Source organism: Lissotriton helveticus, chromosome 2_1 (assembly GCF_964261635.1).
Source record: "Lissotriton helveticus chromosome 2_1, aLisHel1.1, whole genome shotgun sequence".
In the NCBI taxonomy this organism is placed as follows: domain Eukaryota; kingdom Metazoa; phylum Chordata; class Amphibia; order Caudata; family Salamandridae; genus Lissotriton; species Lissotriton helveticus.
Window position 1 is genome coordinate 264,884,579 of NC_136059.1, and position 21,101 is coordinate 264,905,679.

Here is a 21,101-nt window from a genome sequence, read left to right on the forward strand (position 1 = left end):
AGAAAAACATCTAATAACCCATATACATACACATGTAGCAACTCACCAACCCATGCAGGCACTTATACACAAAGTGAAACACTAATACATATATTTGAATATTTAAACTTTACTCTCTAATATATGTATTCACTAAGATACAGTTAATAAACCAGTTAACCAATCAAATTTTTTTTTTAAACATCCATGTAAACACTTAAACATTTATTCTTCCATCAACTTTTACATATACATATATAACACATATTTATTTTTTAAAAAGACACACATTCACTGGATGGTGTCATCAGTGATGTCACTGACCATGTCATGAGTGATGTAATATGTGACGTCATCAGCAGTGCATTGCACGCGCAAGTTATAGTGAGTCCAACTAACTATAACGTGGGAATTTCAATGGTTTTATGCGAGTAAACTTTCCAGCTGACTATAACTGGTGTGAAACCTATAGTTTTTTCAGTGAATTCAATAGGTTTTTCAAATGCTAATTCCTAACTATAACTGGTGTGAAACCTATGGTTTTTTCAGTGAATTTCATAGGTTTTTTAAATGCTAATTCCTAACTATAACTGGTGTGAAACCTATGGTTTTTTCAGTGATATATATATATATATATATATATATATAAAAAGCAAAGTTGTTCCACACCTTGCCTGTGTTGGCCACGCCGTCCCTCCAAGACTCTTAGTATTCTGCACATATGTCCCATACGTGTCGCGTCGTTGCGGCTGGAACTGCCGCTAGCATCAAAAGCAAAGTTGTTCCAAAACTTACGAAGCCACAACTCGGCGTGGTAATCCATATAACCAGGTAAGTAGCAGCCCAGCAATGTGCACACTATCTGCCATACGCGTTTCGAGCTTGAGTCGGCTCTTGATGACTGGCGGCAAGGAGACGGGATACGGAAGTTAAGAACATGTGGTTTATTAAGTAAAGAGTCCCGCCCTAGTGGGCGCAGTGGCATGTTGGTCTTGGTAGTCTTAATCACGCCACCCCTACTCAATGTTCATTCACCAAGTGGCTCCGTGCCTGGCTCCCAGATACATGAAATCCCGGTTGGGCATGCGTTCACTGTCGGGCTAGCATCAATTCACCTTGCCTGTGTTGGCCACGCCGTCCCTCCAAGACTCTTAGTATTCTGCACAGAGGTCCCATACGTGTCGCGTCGTTGCGGCTGGAACTGCCGCTAGCATCAAAAGCAAAGTTGTTCCAAAACTTACGAAGCCACAACTCGGCGTGGTAATCCATATAACCAGGTAAGTAGCAGCCCAGCAATGTGCACACTATCTGCCATACGCGTTTCGAGCTTGAGTCGGCTCTTGATGACTGGCGGCAAGGAGACGGGATACGGAAGTTAAGAACATGTGGTTTATTAAGTAAAGAGTCCCGCCCTAGTGGGCGCAGTGGCATGTTGGTCTTGGTAGTCTTAATCACGCCACCCCTACTCAATGTTCATTCACCAAGTGGCTCCGTGCCTGGCTCCCAGATACATGAAATCCCGGTTGGGCATGCGTTCACTGTCGGGCTAGTATCAATTCACCTTGCCTGTGTTGGCCACGCCGTCCCTCCAAGCCTCTTAGTATTCTGCACAGATGTCCCGTACGTGTCGCGGTGAGGCTTCGTTGCGGCTGGAACTGCCGCTAACATCAAAAGCAAAGTTGTTCCACAACTTACGAAGTCACAACACGGCGTGGTAATCCATATACTTTAAAGTTAAAGCCCGAGTGGGTCTGGAAAATGTTCAAACTGCTCTGCGCTGCAAATAACATCCTGAAAAACGACCTTGCCTGCCAATTCCTGCTGTATGCCATGTGACTCTGTTCTCATCTTTCTACGCTGTTTTCCGGAAAATAAAAACGAAATTCTACAACCTACCTGAATGCTGGCTCTTTATAAAGTGGGACAATCTTTGTGTTGGATTATTTACTGGCCAGTCCCGGTCAGGGAAGAGCCCTTACTACATACAAGTGGTCCAAGCTGCATTCACATGGCATACAGCAGGAATTGGCAGGCAAGGTCGTTTTTCAGGATGTTATTTGCAGCGCAGAGCAGTTTGAACATTTTCCAGACCCACTTGGGCTTTAACTTTAAAGTATTATTTTACTCTGGGAGCAGCTCACTGCAGCAAGATTTATTGAACTACCAGCACCAGCAGGCCCCAGGGGCGCCCACGCCCACTGGAGCAGGTGCAAATCATTGAAAAACTTTGAAAGCTCCACACAGAGTTTGCTGAAGCCTCTGAAGAAATGCTCAGGGGAGCATGAAACGCGTCAGGCTTGTAAATAGCATGGACTCTGTTCTCATCTTTCTACGCTGTTTTCCTGAAAATAAAAACGAAATTCTACAACCTACCTGAATGCTGGCTCTTTATAAAGTGGGACAATCTTTGTGTTGGATATATATATATATATATATATATATATATATATATATATATATTAACACCAACCCCTTCAGTGAAAGAAGTTAAGAGGCCACATGGGGGAATTTCGGAAAACCTTTAATTGGAAGAAAAACGGGCATGATGCATTTCGGCTGAGTTGCCTTCTTCAGATGCCGCTGTTAACAGGGTTTTCGCTTGACCCCTCCTTCTTGAACTTGCCTCCATCACTCCTATTGGTAGGAGTCAGTTGCACCACAATCACTCGGTCAGGTGACCACTGCAGACAGAAATGAACTGCAGTCCCCAGAAAGCATTGTTCCTTGGTAAGTATTCCGTGTTGGTGAATGTGGAGTTTGAATACATAATGGACAAGTTGATAGAAAGTTCAGGTGTGGGGTGTCCAAAGTGGTACTTCCCTGCTTGTATGTGAACCCTCAGGCTTCCTTTGATCCCAACAACGCTCAAGCCTCGATTGTAGAAGTCCGTCGGGCCGTGAGACAGAGTTAGAGTGAACCTGCCTCCTCGTGAAGTCACAAGCTGCACTGCAGCAGCCAGGCGTCGTCCGTGTTGCGAGGCGGGCTGGAGACCTTCCAATTCCTTGGATATGAAAAAATGCAAAAGCAGGTGCCAGTGCTGCTCCAGCCTCTCGTAGAGCGGGGCCCCTTTACCACGCCTCTGGCATGCGTGGACAAATATTAACACCAACCCCTTCAGTGAAAGAAGTTAAGAGGCCACATGGGGGAATTTCGGAAAACCTTTAATTGGGAGAAAAACGGGCATGATGCATTTCGGCTGAGTTGCCTTCTTCAGATGCCGCTGTTAACAGGGTTTTCGCTTGACCCCTCCTTCTTGAACTTGCCTCCATCACTCCTATTGGTAGGAGTCAGTTGCACCACAATCACTCGGTCAGGTGACCACTGCAGACAGAAATGAACTGCAGTCCCCAGAAAGCATTGTTCCTTGGTAAGTATTCCGTGTTGGTGAATGTGGAGTTTGAATACATAATGGACAAGTTGATAGAAAGTTCAGGTGTGGGGTGTCCAAAGTGGTACTTCCCTGCTTGTATGTGAACCCTCAGGCTTCCTTTGGTCCCAACAACGCTCAAGCCTCGATTGTAGAAGTCCGTCGGGCCGTGAGACAGAGTTACAGTGAACCTGCCTCCTCGTGAAGTCACAAGCTGCACTGCAGCAGCCAGGCGTCGTCCGTGTTGCGAGGCGGGCTGGAGACCTTCCAATTCCTTGGATATGAAAAAATGCAAAAGCAGGTGCCAGTGCTGCTCCAGCCTCTTGTAGAGCGGGCCCCTTTACCACGCCTCTGGCATGCGTGGACAAATATTAACACCAACCCCTTCAGTGAAAGAAGTTAAGAGGCCACATGGGGGAATTTCGGAAAACCTTTAATTGGGAGAAAAACGGGCATGATGCATTTCGGATGAGTTGCCTTCTTCAGATGCCGCTTTTAACAGGGTTTTCACTTGACCCCTCCTTCTTGAACTTGCCCCCATCACTCCTATTGGCAGGAGTCAGTTGCACCACAATCACTCGGTCAGGTGACCACTGCAGACAGAAATGAACTGCAGTCCCCAGAAAGCATTGTTCCTTGGTAAGTATTCCGTGTTGGTGAATGTGGAGTTTGAATACATAATGGACAAGTTGATAGAAAGTTCAGGTGTGGGGTGTCCAAAGTGGTACTTCCCTGCTTGTATGTGAACCCTCAGGCTCCTTATACATGATGTTGTCAAAGCTTCATGGCTTTTAGTAATTACCCCAGCCCAAAATTGCGAAATTGATTGCCCTTACCATAACATGCAGTATATCTGCTCAAATGAGAGTCACTGTTGTCATGGGAGAGAGAAATGCTAATTCAGTTGCACAAATTTGTGTTCTGTTAGCATGTACATTCAATGTAATCTTCACAGTTGAATTAAAAGAGGCTCAAGAAAATGTTTCAGAAGCAGAACAACAGGGTTGTATCAGAACTGTTTTTGAGAAAAGTGACAACTGCATAGTGGCAAATGTGTTATTGCAAAGACTGATGCCCAGGTATAGATTGCCAGTTTCTCTGAAATCAGATCATAATGTGGGCTTAAAGATAATAAGTGCAGAACAACAGATTGGACAAGGAATGGATTGTAGCTATCTGCCTGAAGTGTCAAGCATAATAAAGCAACACAATGGCAGCACTGAGTTACCTTTTGCAAAAGACTGTGTTTCAGCAACACTAAAGTGGCTTGAAAATGCATATGCAAATGCACTTGTGGAAAACACTGATGAGAACACTAGCCATGGCTGTGTAGGTCTGGTTGATGTACAGTGTGCAGTTTCTCACCAGATTGCAGCTGCTACACAAGATCTGCATAATGGATGGTGCAACGGTTTTGATCTGAGAGATGCTGTGGTGAAACATCTGAATCTGATCAAAGTGAAAATAAGAGTGAAAGGCCTTGGTTGAAAAAGTGCAAAAGGATTGATGGTGCTCTGTCAGAGTTTCTTGGCACCTAAGTAGTCTAATTTGCATGGAAAAAGGTACAGAATGCCACACTGTATGAGCCATTCTGATGGCAAGCTGATGACAATGAGCAAAGAAATGCTGAAACTGTCCTGTTGAATTCTCCTTTTTTATTATTTTAGTTACTTATTTTAAAAAAGACTAACTGTTCCAAGAAGCTACTTACAGAACTCTGCCCTAAAACATTTGAGCTTGGCTATATATGATCTGATTACAGACCAAACTTGTGTTTGCCTTAGAAATAGAAGTAACATTGTTGTATGCTCAGCTTTTGCAATAAGAAATGTCACTAGTGAAATTAAATATGTGTGATGAATTATAAATCATGTTATTATGATTTGAATCATCAGAAGGGTGGATTGATGGAGCAGATTTCATCTGCAGTCAGGCATTGTTTTATTTTTTGTGCTACAGACAGACTGCATTTAAATTGCCACGCACATTGTGGTGCAAGTTAAAAACATGGCACATGAAAAACATGATAGTGAGGCCTATTCAGTCTGAAATGCTTTTGCTGAATTAACATGTGTTTTTTCCAATGTAGAGAAAAGTGGCCTTTTTACCTTTGAAGATTAATAGAATGTGTTTCTCTCTTTCCCAGCCCATCCCATACAATCTAAAATGTACTATTCCTGTCTTAATAGACTTTGACTTGTTGCATATTTTGATAAATATTTTCAGTTAATAACACCTCTTTTTATAATGTGTGTGAATTAATAATGCACAAACACTACACAGGGGACTAAATGCTTTTTGCATGAAAAGCTATCTAAAACACTAATGCATGTTGCTGTGTGTGCTATATTAACTGTGTGTGCTTTTACATTTTACACTAAATGCATGGAAATGCTATGTTTCACATTTATTTTGCATGTTGTCATAAATAATAGAAAAGCTGCTTTTCACTAATAGCTTGGCTAGGTAAACATTTATAAGGGGTACTAGTATGAGGGAGGGAAACATAATGGGCTGATTTACATGAAATTAATATTATCTTTGTGTTTGTTTTATTTTTGGGGCCTACACAAAACATGGCTGCCTGTGAATCCATCAAGGCTATGGCTTGCATTAAAGAGAAGAGAGCATGCGCAGACTGTACCAGCTTTCCTAAAGGAGTCAAGGACACTTTGAACTTTGTACATTCTTGTGATTCTGCCAATGTACCAGTGTTAGTTAAAGTGTCCATCTGACTACGCTGTGGAAGGAAGGAAGGAAGGAAGGAAGAGAATTAGAATGAAACATTTTTCTTAGTAAATGTTGCAAATGTTTATAAATGTAGTTATTCATGTATGCTTCTTTTGTTAAAACTGGTAAAGTCAGGATTTTAGAATGAGTCAGGGGAGTGACAACTCATGCCATCATGACTGACCAATCACGTACAGGTTTTCCTGAAAGATGCTACATCTTTGTGTAGTCTGCCAATAATTAGGGTATAAAATAATGTCCTCTCTGGATGGGGGCTGGCTTTCTCATCTCAGCTTGCTTCTAGGCTCATTAGGGGGGGTGTGAGCTCTTGAGAGAAGGAACAGATTAGGCCAGACATCCTATGGGTTAGGTACGAGATCGTCACGGGTGCAGCCTTGGGCGTCCAAGGAGATTCAGGGGGAGGTTTCTTGCTTCCACGTCATATCTTGGCACATCAGGCCACATTCCTTTGAGGTCTGGTGAAGGGCGGGCTGTCTCCCTCCTTTTTGCTCTTTAGACACAGAGATGCACATGAGCAGCAACAGATAGAAAGGCTCTCTAGATTTAGATGCTAAACTTTAAGTTTATGCTTAGACTAATTAATTAGGTCTGAAAAGATTTATTTGACTTATGCCTTTATTTCTCTTAATGGGAGATTTTTGCCAACTATTTAATTATTGATTAGCTTTGCAAGACTATTTTTCTTAGAAACTCTTTAAGAATTTTGACTGATATTTTGCGCCACATTTTCATAACTACATGTAATGCTTATATGCAGACTGTAATGTGTTCTGTATTATTGATATTTTTCCTGTTTTCCAAATTCTGATTGATATTTTACTAATGAATAAAGGGTCAGAGAAAAATTAACTTTTGACTAGAAAATAAAACCCTTTAAAATACTCAACAACTCTCTTTATTGGCTTGAATAATAAATTGCATTTTTGACTGTTCAGGTTTATTTAAGTCTCCTGAAGGTAATACATGGTGTGAAGGGCCCAACACCTTTTGAGCGGTAAATTAGAGGTAGCATGAAGGTTTTACATTGAGAAACTACCAGAAAAAATTACCGCTCCATCAGTTTTTGGTAAGCAGAGGATGGTCATTATTGATTAGTTTGGTGATTAATGATTATTGATTTCACCATCAACTATTCAACTAATGGATCATTGACCTTAAGAGGCGAATAAAATAAGTGCCCAAGTCAGATAAATGTCCAAGTCCTGATTCCTGACTCCAATGCTCAGAACCTGAAGACTGGCCAAGCAGTACTGGCAGGTGATGCAAGAAGTGGTGTGAGTATCTATAGGGTTGTGAAATATTGTTAATGTGCTAGGATGTATTTTTGAAGTGTTGAAAATATTACGTTTTTTTACTGTTGGTGACATTTTGCTCATTTTGAATTGATGGTGTTATTGATTATATTGGTAATTTCATAGGACATAATTTTTGGTTATTGATTACATGTTTTAACTCTTCATGTTAAGTAAGTGTCTTGTTCTATGTTGTCTGGAACACGCAGGTATGCACACCTGTGGAATCCCGGGAAGGAATAGCGGGTGGTAAATGGAAGCCACACTGCACTGAGGTTACTCGTCTGTTGGAATAACACTGAGAAGCTAAGGAGGGCTGGCAGTGTTAAATTAGGGACTATTTTCTGTGTGAATGATTGATAGCAAAGAGTTCGCTGGTGAAACTTTGGTCTGATATCACCTAGAAAAGGGTCACACTAAAGGAGTAGCAGGTTCTTCTGAGCTTGATTGATAGCAAAAGGGTTCGCTGGTGAAACTTTGGCCTAAGATATATCCTGAAGGATAAGTCCAAAGGAGTAGCAGGTTCTTCTGAGCTTGTGTAAAAGGTAAGCAGAAGGGATTTACCTGTAGTGTTTGAAGAGTAAACGGAAAGTCTTACTTTGTGAAGGGTAAGCGGAATGTGTTACTCGCAGTGAATATAAATCTATCCTTTATTTAGCACAACAGACAGAGTAGCGAATGTATTTATGTTGTTACTAATAGAGTTATTGATTAAGGAAATATTGCAGTAAGATTTTGTGGAGGGTCAGTGGTAGGAGTAAAACTGACTGAAATTGAGACTGACAGCTTTGGAGAAAAGAAATTGCATTGAACTATTGCAAAAATGAAAATGTTTGAAGGTTTAAAGAAGCTGTTAGGAGGTAAAGTGAACAATTCGTTTTTTATTGGTGATGCTCCTGAAGGAACACCTGTGCATTTTATGTCTACCAATTTCGGACAAAATACATGTATGTGGGTTCACCAATGGTGCAAGATTACTGAAAAAGAAGGTGCTTTGAAGTTTCCAAAAGATGGTACTTTTGAATTGAAAATCATTGACAAATTAAGGGAAGTGTTATGTGAAATAAAGACACAATCTAAAGCTGCACCATTTGAGGCCTTAAGCATGTGGGAAAAGACAGCAAGAGAGAAAGCAAGTGAGGATGAAAAGGTAAAGCACCTTATTCAGGAGAAGGGAATTAATGCTGATAAAGAACTTCAAATAAATAATGATTCAGGTGATGAAATAATGGATGAATTGTTAACTGAGTGTCCACCACTTTATGTGGTTCCCATGAAAAATACTGAAAATAGTGCACCAGTAAAAACTACAGGGGCTACTGCTTCTGTTGAACAGAGAGAAATACAGAGTGAGAGAACTGTGCAGACATTTTATATTGACCCATTACCTGTTGATTCAGTACTGACAGTGATACCTCCAGGTGTTACTGCTTCAAATATGACTGATTCAGTTCAAGAATTGCAAACTGCAGATGCACAGACAATGCCTAGAAAAATTATGACTGTCCCAATTAATATGGACCCTACTGAAAAGGTTAAAAAAAACTGCAGAATCAGTGATTATGGCAGGGTTTATTTCAGAAACTCAGAATATACAGATTATTGAACAGAAATTACCCCAAGTACTGAAAGGTGAGAGAAAAATGGTATTTACAACATCTGCAGCCCAGAATAAAATAAATGTAATTGAAAATGGGATTTTTCAAACCTGCTTTGAGGAAGCAGCAGTGGTTAAAAATATAGAAAACATGGGAGAACATATTAACACAGGCCCTGAAAAAGAGAAACAGCTTAGTGTTTTAAATTCAGTATTTGAACATGAAGAAATTAACAGTCCTTGCTGTTTAAATAATGAAAATGTGAACCAGTGTCAGGAAAAAGAATTAATTTCCCTGAGTAAGGAAACAGCTGGCTGTGCATTAACTACATACAATGGACTGACAGATTTTGCTCAAAAATATGAAACTGATGGTTCAGGAAGTTTAACATTTCAGAAAAGTTTCAGGGTACACATGGATGATGAAGCAAATGACAAAATGTGTTCTTCAGGAATGCATTTGCACATTGCAGAAATAAAATATGGTTTTAAATGCAATGAGCTTGAGAAATTAGGAGACAAGTGGGCAAGAAAACATGAGAAGAAAAAGAAAGCACCAGACCTAGCAAGGAAAATGGATAAGGAAAAGAAGCCACCAGATATAATTGAGAAAAAGAATAAGCAGAATGAGGGAGAAACTTTTGCTTACTCATTGAGAGAAAAGGTGGGAGAAATGTATGTGCATATGCCACAGAATAAAAGTGAACTTGCAGCATTTCTGAACACATTCCCACAATTTAAAGACAAAATCATGCTGTGGTACCCACAAGTTGATGGATTTGATGAAATATTGAAAGAGTTGTGCATTAAATTGGAAATGTTCTTTTATATTGCCATGCTGACTAAATTGTGGTTTGAATCTAAAATTGTTGTTCAAGGGCCAGGTGAGGAGACAGTGAAAAGGGTTTGCATGAATGCACCATCATTTTCTGTTGTTATGGAGGAAAATATAGCAGTGATTTATTTCCTAAAGGGCAGAGTGCTAGCAAAGGATGTTGATTGGGTACAGATTAAAAGAACACAGGATGGAAGTAAAGGTGTTTTGGTTAGTGCAAATTCAGGTATGGATGTTGTACTGCTGGAAAATGTGTCCTTTTACCATCTTTATAACAGATTTGAGCATTGGAAGAAGAAAAATAAATTTAAACATGATGCACAAAAACATGGAGAAATGCAGGTGCAAAATATGCCAGCTAAGCAAATGCAAATGTCAGTTCAGAAACAGGTACCAATGGCAGGAATTTTCCAAGCACAGCTGGTCCCACAAAATATGGAAAATGCTAAAGTTAATTTAAATAAGGTGTCCAGAGCAAATGTGAATTATTTCCAGAGACAAAAACAGAACCCAGTTCAACAGGATGCTCTGTTTGCAAATGAGAGTTTTAACCCTCACAATTCTGATTTTACCAATTCCATTGTGAAGGCAGTGGAAAGTCCAGATTTAGTTGCAGGAGTTTTAAACAGAGAAATTACAAACCCAGTGTTAGAAGAATTTGCACCAAAATTAGGCCCATTTGAGGAAAATTGCAAAACTGTTGTCTGTGACTCAGGCCTACCAGGAAAACAATTATTTTGCAAATTAAGCAGCACAGACTACTGTACATCAGATAATGTTATTTTTCAGATTCCTGATGAGGATGTACATTTTAAAATGGCCCAACAAGAGACAGCTGTACCATTATTTTCAGAAAAGACAGTTGAAATATTACCTTCTGCTTTGGAAAAAATAATAAACACAGAAATAAGAGAGTTCACAGAGAAAGATGCCAGATTAATAAAATGTGCAGAGCATGTCTTATTAAAATTTGAACAAGATGACATGTATTCAGGAACACAATCAGTTGCAGGAATTTTACCAATAAAAGGATTTTTGATGGAATTGATTAGAAGTTTGTGTAACTTTCTGATCATAGATTCACAGAAAATAAATGAAAAGAACAGAATAGTGCAGGAGATTAAAAGCATATTTTTTCCATGTTGTCCTGTGGTACCGAATCCAGCCAATATATTTTTTCACATTCCATGTGGTGAAGAATGGCTTATTTTTATTGATTTTTGTCAAGTTCATGTCACAGTGCCATTGGATGAGAATAGTCAGGAGTTCTGTCAAAAAGAAGATGAATACCTGGGACACAAAATTGGAAAGGGAGGTAGAAAGGTGTCAACAGAGAAGGTGGAAATAATTTCCAAGATGAATACACCTCAAATTCTGAAAGAAGTCAGGACATTTTTGGGAATGGTTAGCTGCTGTAGAGAGTGGTTACTAAACCTTTCCCTAGTGGCTAAGCCTTTACTGAGGCTGACACACTCAGGTGTGTCTGATCCGCTTCCATTGGACAACAACTGCACAAAAGCATTCCTAGAGTTGAAAGAGAAAAAATATCGCGCCCCAGCACTAGGAATGAAAGTTTATTTGAAAGAAAATACACTAATTTGCAGTGAGAGGGAGGGCTGCGCTCTCTCATTGCCTATTAAAAAAGATGACTGTATTCAAAGGTCTGTGATGTATTGCCCAATGACCTTTGACCCTAACTTCACAGAAATGTCAGCAAATGAATTGGAGTATGATGAAATTGAATATGAGTGTCTAAATATCATGAAAATATGCATAAAGCCAAATTCAGACTTTAAGGATGAATGTCTGAGTCAGCCCAACAATGTCCATTTTGTAGACGGCTCATGTTTGAAAGGTGACACATTAAAAGCAGCACATGCTGTGCTCCTTATACATGATGTTGTCAAAGCTTCATGGCTTTTAGTAATTACCCCAGCCCAAAATTCGAAATTGATTGCCCTTACCATAACATGCAGTATATCTGCTCAAATGAGAGTCACTGTTGTCATGGGAGAGAGAAATGCTAATTCAGTTGCACAAATTTGTGTTCTGTTAGCATGTACATTCAATGTAATCTTCACAGTTGAATTAAAAGAGGCTCAAGAAAATGTTTCAGAAGCAGAACAACAGGGTTGTATCAGAACTGTTTTTGAGAAAAGTGACAACTGCATAGTGGCAAATGTGTTATTGCAAAGACTGATGCCCAGGTATAGATTGGCAGTTTCTCTGAAATCAGATCATAATGTGGGCTTAAAGATAATAAGTGCAGAACAACAGATTGGACAAGGAATGGATTGTAGCTATCTGCCTGAAGTGTCAAGCATAATAAAGCAACACAATGGCAGCACTGAGTTACCTTTTGCAAAAGACTGTGTTTCAGCAACACTAAAGTGGCTTGAAAATGCATATGAAAATGCACTTGTGGAAAACACTGATGAGAACACTAGCCATGGCTGTGTAGGTCTGGTTGATGTACAGTGTGCAGTTTCTCACCAGATTGCAGCTGCTACACAAGATCTGCATAATGGATGGTGCAACGGTTTTGATCTGAGAGATGATGTGGTGAAACATCTGAATCTGATCAAAGTGAAAATAAGAGTGAAAGGCCTTGGTTGAAAAAGTGCAAAAGGATTGATGGTGCTCTGTCAGAGTTTCTTTGCACCTAAGTAGTCTAATTTCCATGGAAAAAGGTACAGAATGCCACACTGTATGAGCCATTCTGATGGCAAGCTGATGACAATGAGCAAAGAAATGCTGAAACTGTCCTGTTGAATTCTCCTTTTTTATTATTTTAGTTACTTATTTTAAAGAAGACTAACTGTTCCAAGAAGCTACTTACAGAACTCTGCACTAAAACATTTGAGCTTGGCTATATATGATCTGATTACAGACCAAACTTGTGTTTGCCTTAGAAATAGAAGTAACATTGTTGTATGCTCAGCTTTTGCAATATGAAATGTCACTAGTGAAATTAAATATGTGTGATGAATTATAAATCATGTTATTATGATTTGAATCATCAGAAGGGTGGATTGATGGAGCAGACTTCATCTGCAGTCAGGCATTGTTTTATTTTTTGTGCTACAGACAGACTGCATTTAAATTGCCACGCACATTGTGGTGCAAGTTAAAAACATGGCACATGAAAAACATGATAGTGAGGCCTATTCAGTCTGAAATGCTTTTGCTGAATTAACATGTGTTTTTTCCAATGTAGAGAAAAGTGGCCTTTTTACCTTTGAAGATTAATAGAATGTGTTTCTCTCTTTCCCAGCCCATCCCATGCAATCTAAAATGTACTATTCCTGTCTTAATAGACTTTGACTTGTTGCATATTTTGATAAATATTTTCAGTTAATAACACCTCTTTTTATAATGTGTGTGAATTAATAATGCACAAACACTACACAGGGGACTAAATGCTTTTTGCATGAAAAGCTATCTAAAACACTAATGCATGTTGCTGTGTGTGCTATATTAACTGTGTGTGCTTTTACATTTTACACTAAATGCATGAAAATGCTATGTTTCACATTTATTTTGCATGTTGTCATAAATAATAGAAAAGCTGCTTTTCACTAATAGCTTGGCTAGGTAAACATTTATAAGGGGTACTAGTATGAGGGAGGGAAACATAATGGGCTGATTTACATGAAATTAATATTATCTTTGTGTTTGTTTTATTTTTGGGGCCTACACAAAACATGGCTGCCTGTGAATCCATCAAGGCTATGGCTTGCATTAAAGAGAAGAGAGCATGCGCAGACTGTACCAGCTTTCCTAAAGGAGTCAAGGACACTTTGAACTATGTACATTCTTGTGATTCTGCCAATGTACCAGTGTTAGTTAAAGTGTCCATCTGACTACGCTGTGGAAGGAAGGAAGGAAGAGAATTAGAATGAAACATTTTTCTTAGTAAATGTTGCAAATGTTTATAAATGTAGTTATTCATGTATGCTTCTTTTGTTAAAACTGGTAAAGTCAGGATTTTAGAATGAGTCAGGGGAGTGACAACTCATGCCATCATGACTGACCAATCACGTACAGGTTTTCCTGAAAGATGCTACATCTTTGTGTAGTCTGCCAATAATTAGGGTATAAAATAATGTCCTCTCTGGATGGGGGCTGGCTTTCTCATCTCAGCTGGCTTGTAGGCTCATTAGGGGGGTGTGTGAGCTCTTGAGAGAAGGAACAGATTAGGCCAGACATCCTATGGGTTAGGTACGAGATCGTCACGGGTGCAGCCTTGGGCGTCCGAGGAGATTCAGGGGGAGGTTTCTTGCTTCCACGTCATATCTTGGCACATCAGGCCACATTCCTTTGAGGTCTGGTGAAGGGCGGGCTGTCTCCCTCCTTTTTGCTCTTTAGACACAGAGATGCACATGAGCAGCAACAGATAGAAAGGCTCTTTAGATTTAGATGCTAAACTTTAAGTTTATGCTTAGACTAATTAATTAGGTCTGAAAAGATTTATTTGACTTATGCATTTATTTCTCTTAATGGGAGATTTTTGCCAACTATTTAATTATTGATTAGCTTTGCAAGACTATTTTTCTTAGAAACTCTTTAAGAATTTTGACTGATATTTTGCGCCACATTTTCATAACTACATGTAATGCTTATATGCAGACTGTAATGTGTTCTGTATTATTGATATTTTTCTTGTTCTCCAAATTCTGTAACCTGATTGATATTTTACTAATGAATAAAGGGTCAGAGAAAAATTTACTTTTGACTAGAAAATAAAACCCTTTAAAATACTCAACAACTCTCTTTATTGGCTTGAATAATAAATTGCATTTTTGACTGTTCAGGTTTATTTAAGTCTCCTGAAGGTAATACATGGTGTGAAGGGCCCAACACCTTTTGAGCGGTAAATTAGAGGTAGCATGAAGGTTTTACATTGAGAAACTACCAGAAGAAATTACCGCTCCATCAACATCTTAAATGACATCAGTGATGTCATATTTTTTAATTTATATATATTTTATATAGCAGGCAATGATATCCAACGGAAGGAAATTCAAGTTACTGTAACTACGGTGAGAATTACTTTTCAGGATCAGTTGTGGGCTGAAAGATGCAGCACTGAGGTCTCTCCTAATAACAGGTGAGTAAATCGGAATTCGTAGTTTGACTGATTTTAAAGGAATTTCTTTAAAGTTCCAAAACTCCACACAGAAAAAAAATTCCAAGTGAAACCACTCAATGTTAGCCTATGGAAGGAAATTCAAGTTACTGTAAGTATGGTTAGAATTACTTTTCAGGATCAGTAGTGCACTCAAAGATGCAGCACTGACGTCTCTTGTGATAACAGGTGAGTAAATCAGAATTCTTAGTTCAGCTGATTTTACAGTAATATTTTGCTCAATAGTGAAGGAAGGGGGCGGGGCCTGAGGTAACATGTGGCGCGTTTTAGGTTGGGGAATTAATTCCTCTTCAATCTTCAATCCTGATGTCCCCTGTGAGCCAACTAGCCCACCAGGTACCTCCAGTATGCATCAGGGAGCTGCGTTGCACACAGGTGTTCAGAGGGCACGCCCCCCCTTTTACAACACTCTGCAACGCAGCTCAGTGGTGCTTACTGGAGGTACCCGTTTGACTAGTTAGCCCATAGGGGACCTCTCGATTGAAGAAAAATGTATTCCCCAACTTAAAACGCGCCACAGAGCATGTTTGCACATATATCACCTCTAGCCCCGCCCCCTACCTTCACCACTGTGCAAACACGCCCCGTACCGCGTTCTAAGTTGGGGGATTAAGTCCCCTTGTATACTGGGGGTCCATGTAGGCCAACTAGCCCACCAGGAACCTCCAGTATGAGCCAGGGGGCTGCGTTGCAGAGAGGTATAAAAAGGGGCGTGGCCTCATTACACCTCTCTGCAATGCAGCCCCCTGGCGCGGTTGCAGAGGGGGAATTAATTCCCCTTGCATACTGGGAGTCCCTGTGGGCCAACTAGAGCAACCAGGAACCTCCAGTATGCGCCAGGGGGCTGCATTGCAGAGAGGTGTAATAAGGCCACGCCCATTTTTACACCTCCCTGCAACGCAGCCCCCTGGCACGTTTTCAGAGGGGGAACTAATTCCCCTTGCATACTGGAGGTCCCTGGGGCCAAGTAGCCCACCAGGAACCTCCAGTATGCGCCAGGGAGCTGCGTTGCAGAGAGGTGTAATGAGGCCACGCCCCTTTTTACACCTCTCTGCAACGCAGCCCCCTGGCGCTTTTTCAGAGGGGGAACTAATTCCCCTTGCATACTGGGGGTCCCTGGGGGCAACTAGCCCTCCAGCAACCTCCAGCATGCGCCAGGGGGCTTCGTTGCAGAGAGGTGTAAAAAGGAGCAGGCCTAGGGGGTCAGGGTGTTTCTACCCTGCCTCCTTTTTGCGTTCTGCACGTTTGTTTTTCTGCTTTCTTGTGGCTCTTTTATCTCGGCCCCTGCTTGACGGATCAACCCCAAACTTTCAGGGAAGGAGCGGAGCGGAGCAGGCCATTCTGGGAGAATTCCGCGAAGATTCGTCCACCGGCGCCAAAGTTATTCCAAATAGAATGTTGCGGATTTCCTATGGAAACTAGGTCCTAACTATAACTACCTAGTGGCGACCGCCAGTAGGTAATATATATATATATACACATACATACATACACACACATTCTAATAAATTATCCACTTGATTCTTCAATTCTCACTATTAGAAACAGACTGCACTTGCTGGCCATTGTGTGAACACTTTCAACTATTTCATCATTGTTTTCTAACTTCATTAGATGATGGTTGCAATAAAAACAAAAGGATGGTTTACAGCTGGATATGATCGGGGTAATATGAATTAGAGCTGGTTATACCATTGTCCTTCTGTCCGAAAATAGGTGGTCACAAATCTCCCCAGGGGGTTTCACATTCAAATTCTGGACTCTATTTTGCACCAAAAATCAGCCTACAGTAAATGTGCAAACTGGGTGTGAAATATCACCCCATATATTTTGTAGAGATAGCCCTATGTGAATTTATATGTACAGGTGGCAAAAAAAATAACGATCAATATGTATTGTACATTTACCTAATGGCAAACGTATTTTTCCGCTGATTTAGATCTAAGTACACCCATGTAAATATACAGTTTTCACAGATTTCCATGCATGTGCTCTGGGAGTTTTGAGAATCTCAAGAAAGAAGTAACTTAACAGAATTCATAAGGATAAGGCTAATGTTAATCTTTTCTACAAATATCTCAGTACGCTACTGTCATATCTCTGAGCAGCATCACCAGCTCGTTTGCTTTAACAAAACATGACAAATGTGTGAAATGGCATCTGCTTACTTTTCTTTGTTGGCTTCCAAGAGTTTCATCCTCTGTGTCCTGAAGTAGCTGCTCCAAGATCTTCATGTCAAGAGTGAGTTCCTCCTGTTGCTCTCGGGCAAGGCGCTTCATCTTCAAGCGCAACGTACTCTGCAGCATGTTTCTGGTCTGCTGCTGCTTCTGAAGTTTCTCTCTCTGAGCACGTTCCTCCTCCATTTTGTATAAACGTCTCTGCTCTGCCTACAAGATGTAAGGCCAATCACCAGAACAAATTACTATTTAATATAATTTCAATGAAAAAAAGGAGACATGTTCCATACAATAACCTACAACGATGTTTGGTGACCTTCCTTATATGGTCAAGTGACTGAGTAAGCAGCCAGTAAGGATAGCTCTGGCATGCGATGTTCTCCATGGATAGACTCCAGAACACATAAAAAGGTTTTAAAAAATTAAGATAGAACATCAATGACAAAACTTTTCCTAGCATTTACGTGATGCTGCAGACTTCTGGAACACCTCAGATCCAGGATTTTTTATTCAGAATATCAATAACATTTGTCTTCTATCCACAGACCAGGATACTGTATTATAATAGTAAAAATAATGGGGTAACCCGGTGTCCCTCTGAACCTGGGTATAAGTATTAAGTAAAACAATTGGATTCTAAATTGCTTAGAATACTCAAGGAGTAGAGACTTATTTATAACACATGTATCAATAAATTAAATAACAAACACCAGAGTTAGAATTTCAATAATGTATTCAAAATTAAATATCAAAATGTTTAAGGCTGTCACACTTTATAAATTTCATTTATAGTGAGGAATAGGTGACTGTGGTGAAAATAGTAACATATAGTGATTGGTGATATTGACAGTACACTATGTACAAAACAAATAGACATGTGACATTGAGCTTGGGAAAAAGAGGGATTTTGTTTTGTCCATATCATTTATTCACATATGCTGTAGGATCCATTGATAAGTATAAACTGTGATCATGAGCACTGTGCGGACATACGCAGTAAGTCGGCGTTTCGACCCTGTAAGTGGCGCAAATGTAAAAAGCATCAAGGCGGGTCGTCCTCAGGACTGAAAAAGGGGGGGTTCGTTTGAGAGCCAAAAGCAGATGCTTCAGTAGATGAAATCTGCTGGTTTGTGTGATTCCTCCTATTTAGTATAGAGCCAGGTCTCCACCAGCCGGTTGGAGCCTCAAATAGTTCTTCGCTTAACTATCCACCAATCGGTTAGAATCAGGTGAATTTAGCCATTCAAGTCATTTACGTGATAAGGCAAAAGCGTGTCCATCCTGTAACTGCTTCGGTGTGTGTTATTTCATTTATTGATATATGTGTTATAAATAAGTCTCTACTCCTTGAGTATTCTAAGCAATTGAGAATCCCCGACAGAACCAATTGTTTTACTTAATAGATATTGAACTACAGCAGTTAAATAAATTAAAGCTTGATGTTGTACAGAGCACACTTCTCTGAGATCTCTGGGACCTCACCCCTTGGTTTTAAACTCTATATCTAGTCAGCCAGGAATAGTATACCAGGTAGTGGCGACTGTTGGTAACAAAGAAGATGAACTCAGTTTAGGCTCACCATGCTACATTTATTTGAGTGACTTTGTCAAAAGTTGTTCACAGCAGAGGCAAAACCTGGCATGGGGAATAACAATTATGTACAGGAATCACAGCAAAAATTAGCATTCAAACAGCACATTTACATTAGATCCTGCTGGGCCTATCCTCAAACTGTGTTGTGCAGTAGTTTTATAGTACTCCAACTGTACTACTAGAGCTACAAATTCCAAGTCACAAATGTACGTGCAGGAGTTAGGTGCCTGCCTCTCCTATATTTTTCTGTGCGGAGATCTCCGCAACGACTGGAGGGTCTCAGTGCACAGAAATATATATTTGAGTAGTAAATATGGGAAGGACAGAGGGGCGTGGCTGTAAAATTTAGAGTACATATGACTATACGGGAAGAGATTAAGGAGGAGGAAGGAGAGGTTTAGGGGGGCTTTATCAAGCAACATGCACCCACCAACAAAAACCTACGCCTATTCCTACTCACAAACTGAACTTCAAAAGTAACTACTGCCAAAAAGAGGCCAAAAATAGTCGTTAATTACTCCAGGTTAGAGCTGAAGTTAGTCCAGCACCCCACATTGCCTAGCACTGGTACTGCAACACTCTCTCATAGAACATAATAGAGACAGGGACTTAAAATAAAACCCTAAAAGAAATAATGTTAAATTATTTAAAAAGTGTTAAAAATATAAATAAATATAATTTTATGTTAAAAATATATTAAAAAAAATATTATTTAGTCATAATATATTTTAACAACTTTTTTAACTTAAAAATGAAAGTAATTTTTTTTATCAAATTACAATTAAATTACTTCAAATTAATTATATACTTCACTTATAATAATTACTAATGCATAGTAAAAAGATCATTTTTTACTTTGTAAATTTCAGCACAATAATTGTATTTAACTAACTATATTCAAATTCATTAAATATTTAATTAACAATTATGTTAAAAGTGTTGTAGCATTTTCCTTGTTTGTTCTACATTTAAAATAAATAACATTCATTTACAGTAATATTTAAAAGAAAAATATTTTAAATATTTTTTTAAATGGTAAATAAACTTGTTTACTTTTCCCCACACTTTACTACAGAAAGGCCATACAGTCGGGGCAGAAATCTCAGTATGGTAAAGAACACCTAATAAACTTTACTAACTTGGAAAAAGTCAGTAAAAATATGTTTGTGTTAAATAGTATTGTAAATTCATTTGATATATTTGTTTTAAATGTAGAAATAGAACAAAAGAATACCACAGGAATAGTATCTACATTTTGCAATAAATCTTTAATTAAGTTAATATCACATTTATTTTGCTGAAGTTTAAATATATTCCCTCCTAAAGTATTGATATTATGCATGAATAATTATTATAAGTGATGTATAGAATTATTTAAAGTAATTGAATTATAATTTAATAATTACATTAGGAAAAGGTGGGAAGCACATTTTATAATTAAAGTATAAATATGTCATGTTTTTCTATGTTTTGAACATTAAATTAAATTTTTTATATTTGTAACAATTTGAAATATTTTTTATTTGATTCCATTTAATTTCCCATGGGGTTTAAGTTTAAGTTCTTACTCCATTATTTCGAGAAAATAATCAAATTAGGCTGCAATGACTGTGGAAATGCTGAGGAGAGGAATAGGTTACAGAGAAAAGGGTTATACCCAAATGAGTCACTGGGACCTGGGTGCAATATCAGTATGGGAGAGAGGGGTCCCAGAACACTATGTTATAGGCAAAGAAGTTTTGTTGTAAATTAGGAACAAGAATAATCAAATATTTAAGGAAACATTGTTATTTAATCACAATGTATCCGAAATGTATTTATACACAAAAATGCATTTAAAAGTCATCAAAAATGAGTGCCCCAGAGGGAAGGATGTCAGTGTAGGGAGTAGTGTAAGGTAAAGATTGGTGACATAGTGAAGGCCTAAACGACCATAATAAACAAATATATACACCGGGCATAATCCGCCCAACACATAAAACATGAATGTTTATAAAATTCAAATCAGGTACCCCATGCTTCTAGGAATACATTAATTGTCACATTTGGGATGGAAGCTAGTAGTAAGACAAGATGTCGACGTTTCGACCCCACAATACGGTAGGGAGCAGTAGAGCCTTACAGAGGGGTCTTCTTCAGGACAGGGGTGGGGCGGGCGGGGTTCCTCAAATATATATAAGAAAGGGGAAAGGAGTCAAAACTGGTCCCGAAGGATCCCAAATAGAAAGCAATGGAAATCAGCGAAAAAATTGGGTAGAAAAGGGAGTGAATTAACGGGAATCACTTTTTAGACATGGAACATGTAGTAATGAAGACTTCAATGTGGCGCCGATTACGAGGTAGAGGCATCAGTTGTAGATG

The 21,101-nt window shown here is 39.2% G+C and overlaps 1 protein-coding gene across 1 annotated transcript in view; it reads right to left on the minus strand.

Annotated features, from left to right (window-relative positions):
* The window catches only part of CFAP53 (cilia and flagella associated protein 53), a 181,744-nt gene that overhangs the window by 82,452 nt on the left and 78,191 nt on the right, over positions 1–21,101 (minus strand). Inside the window, exon 5 of the mRNA XM_078674795.1 lies at positions 17,139–17,357. Within this exon, the coding sequence (XP_078530921.1) occupies positions 17,139–17,357 (219 nt within the window). The remainder of the gene's footprint in view (positions 1–17,138; positions 17,358–21,101) is intronic.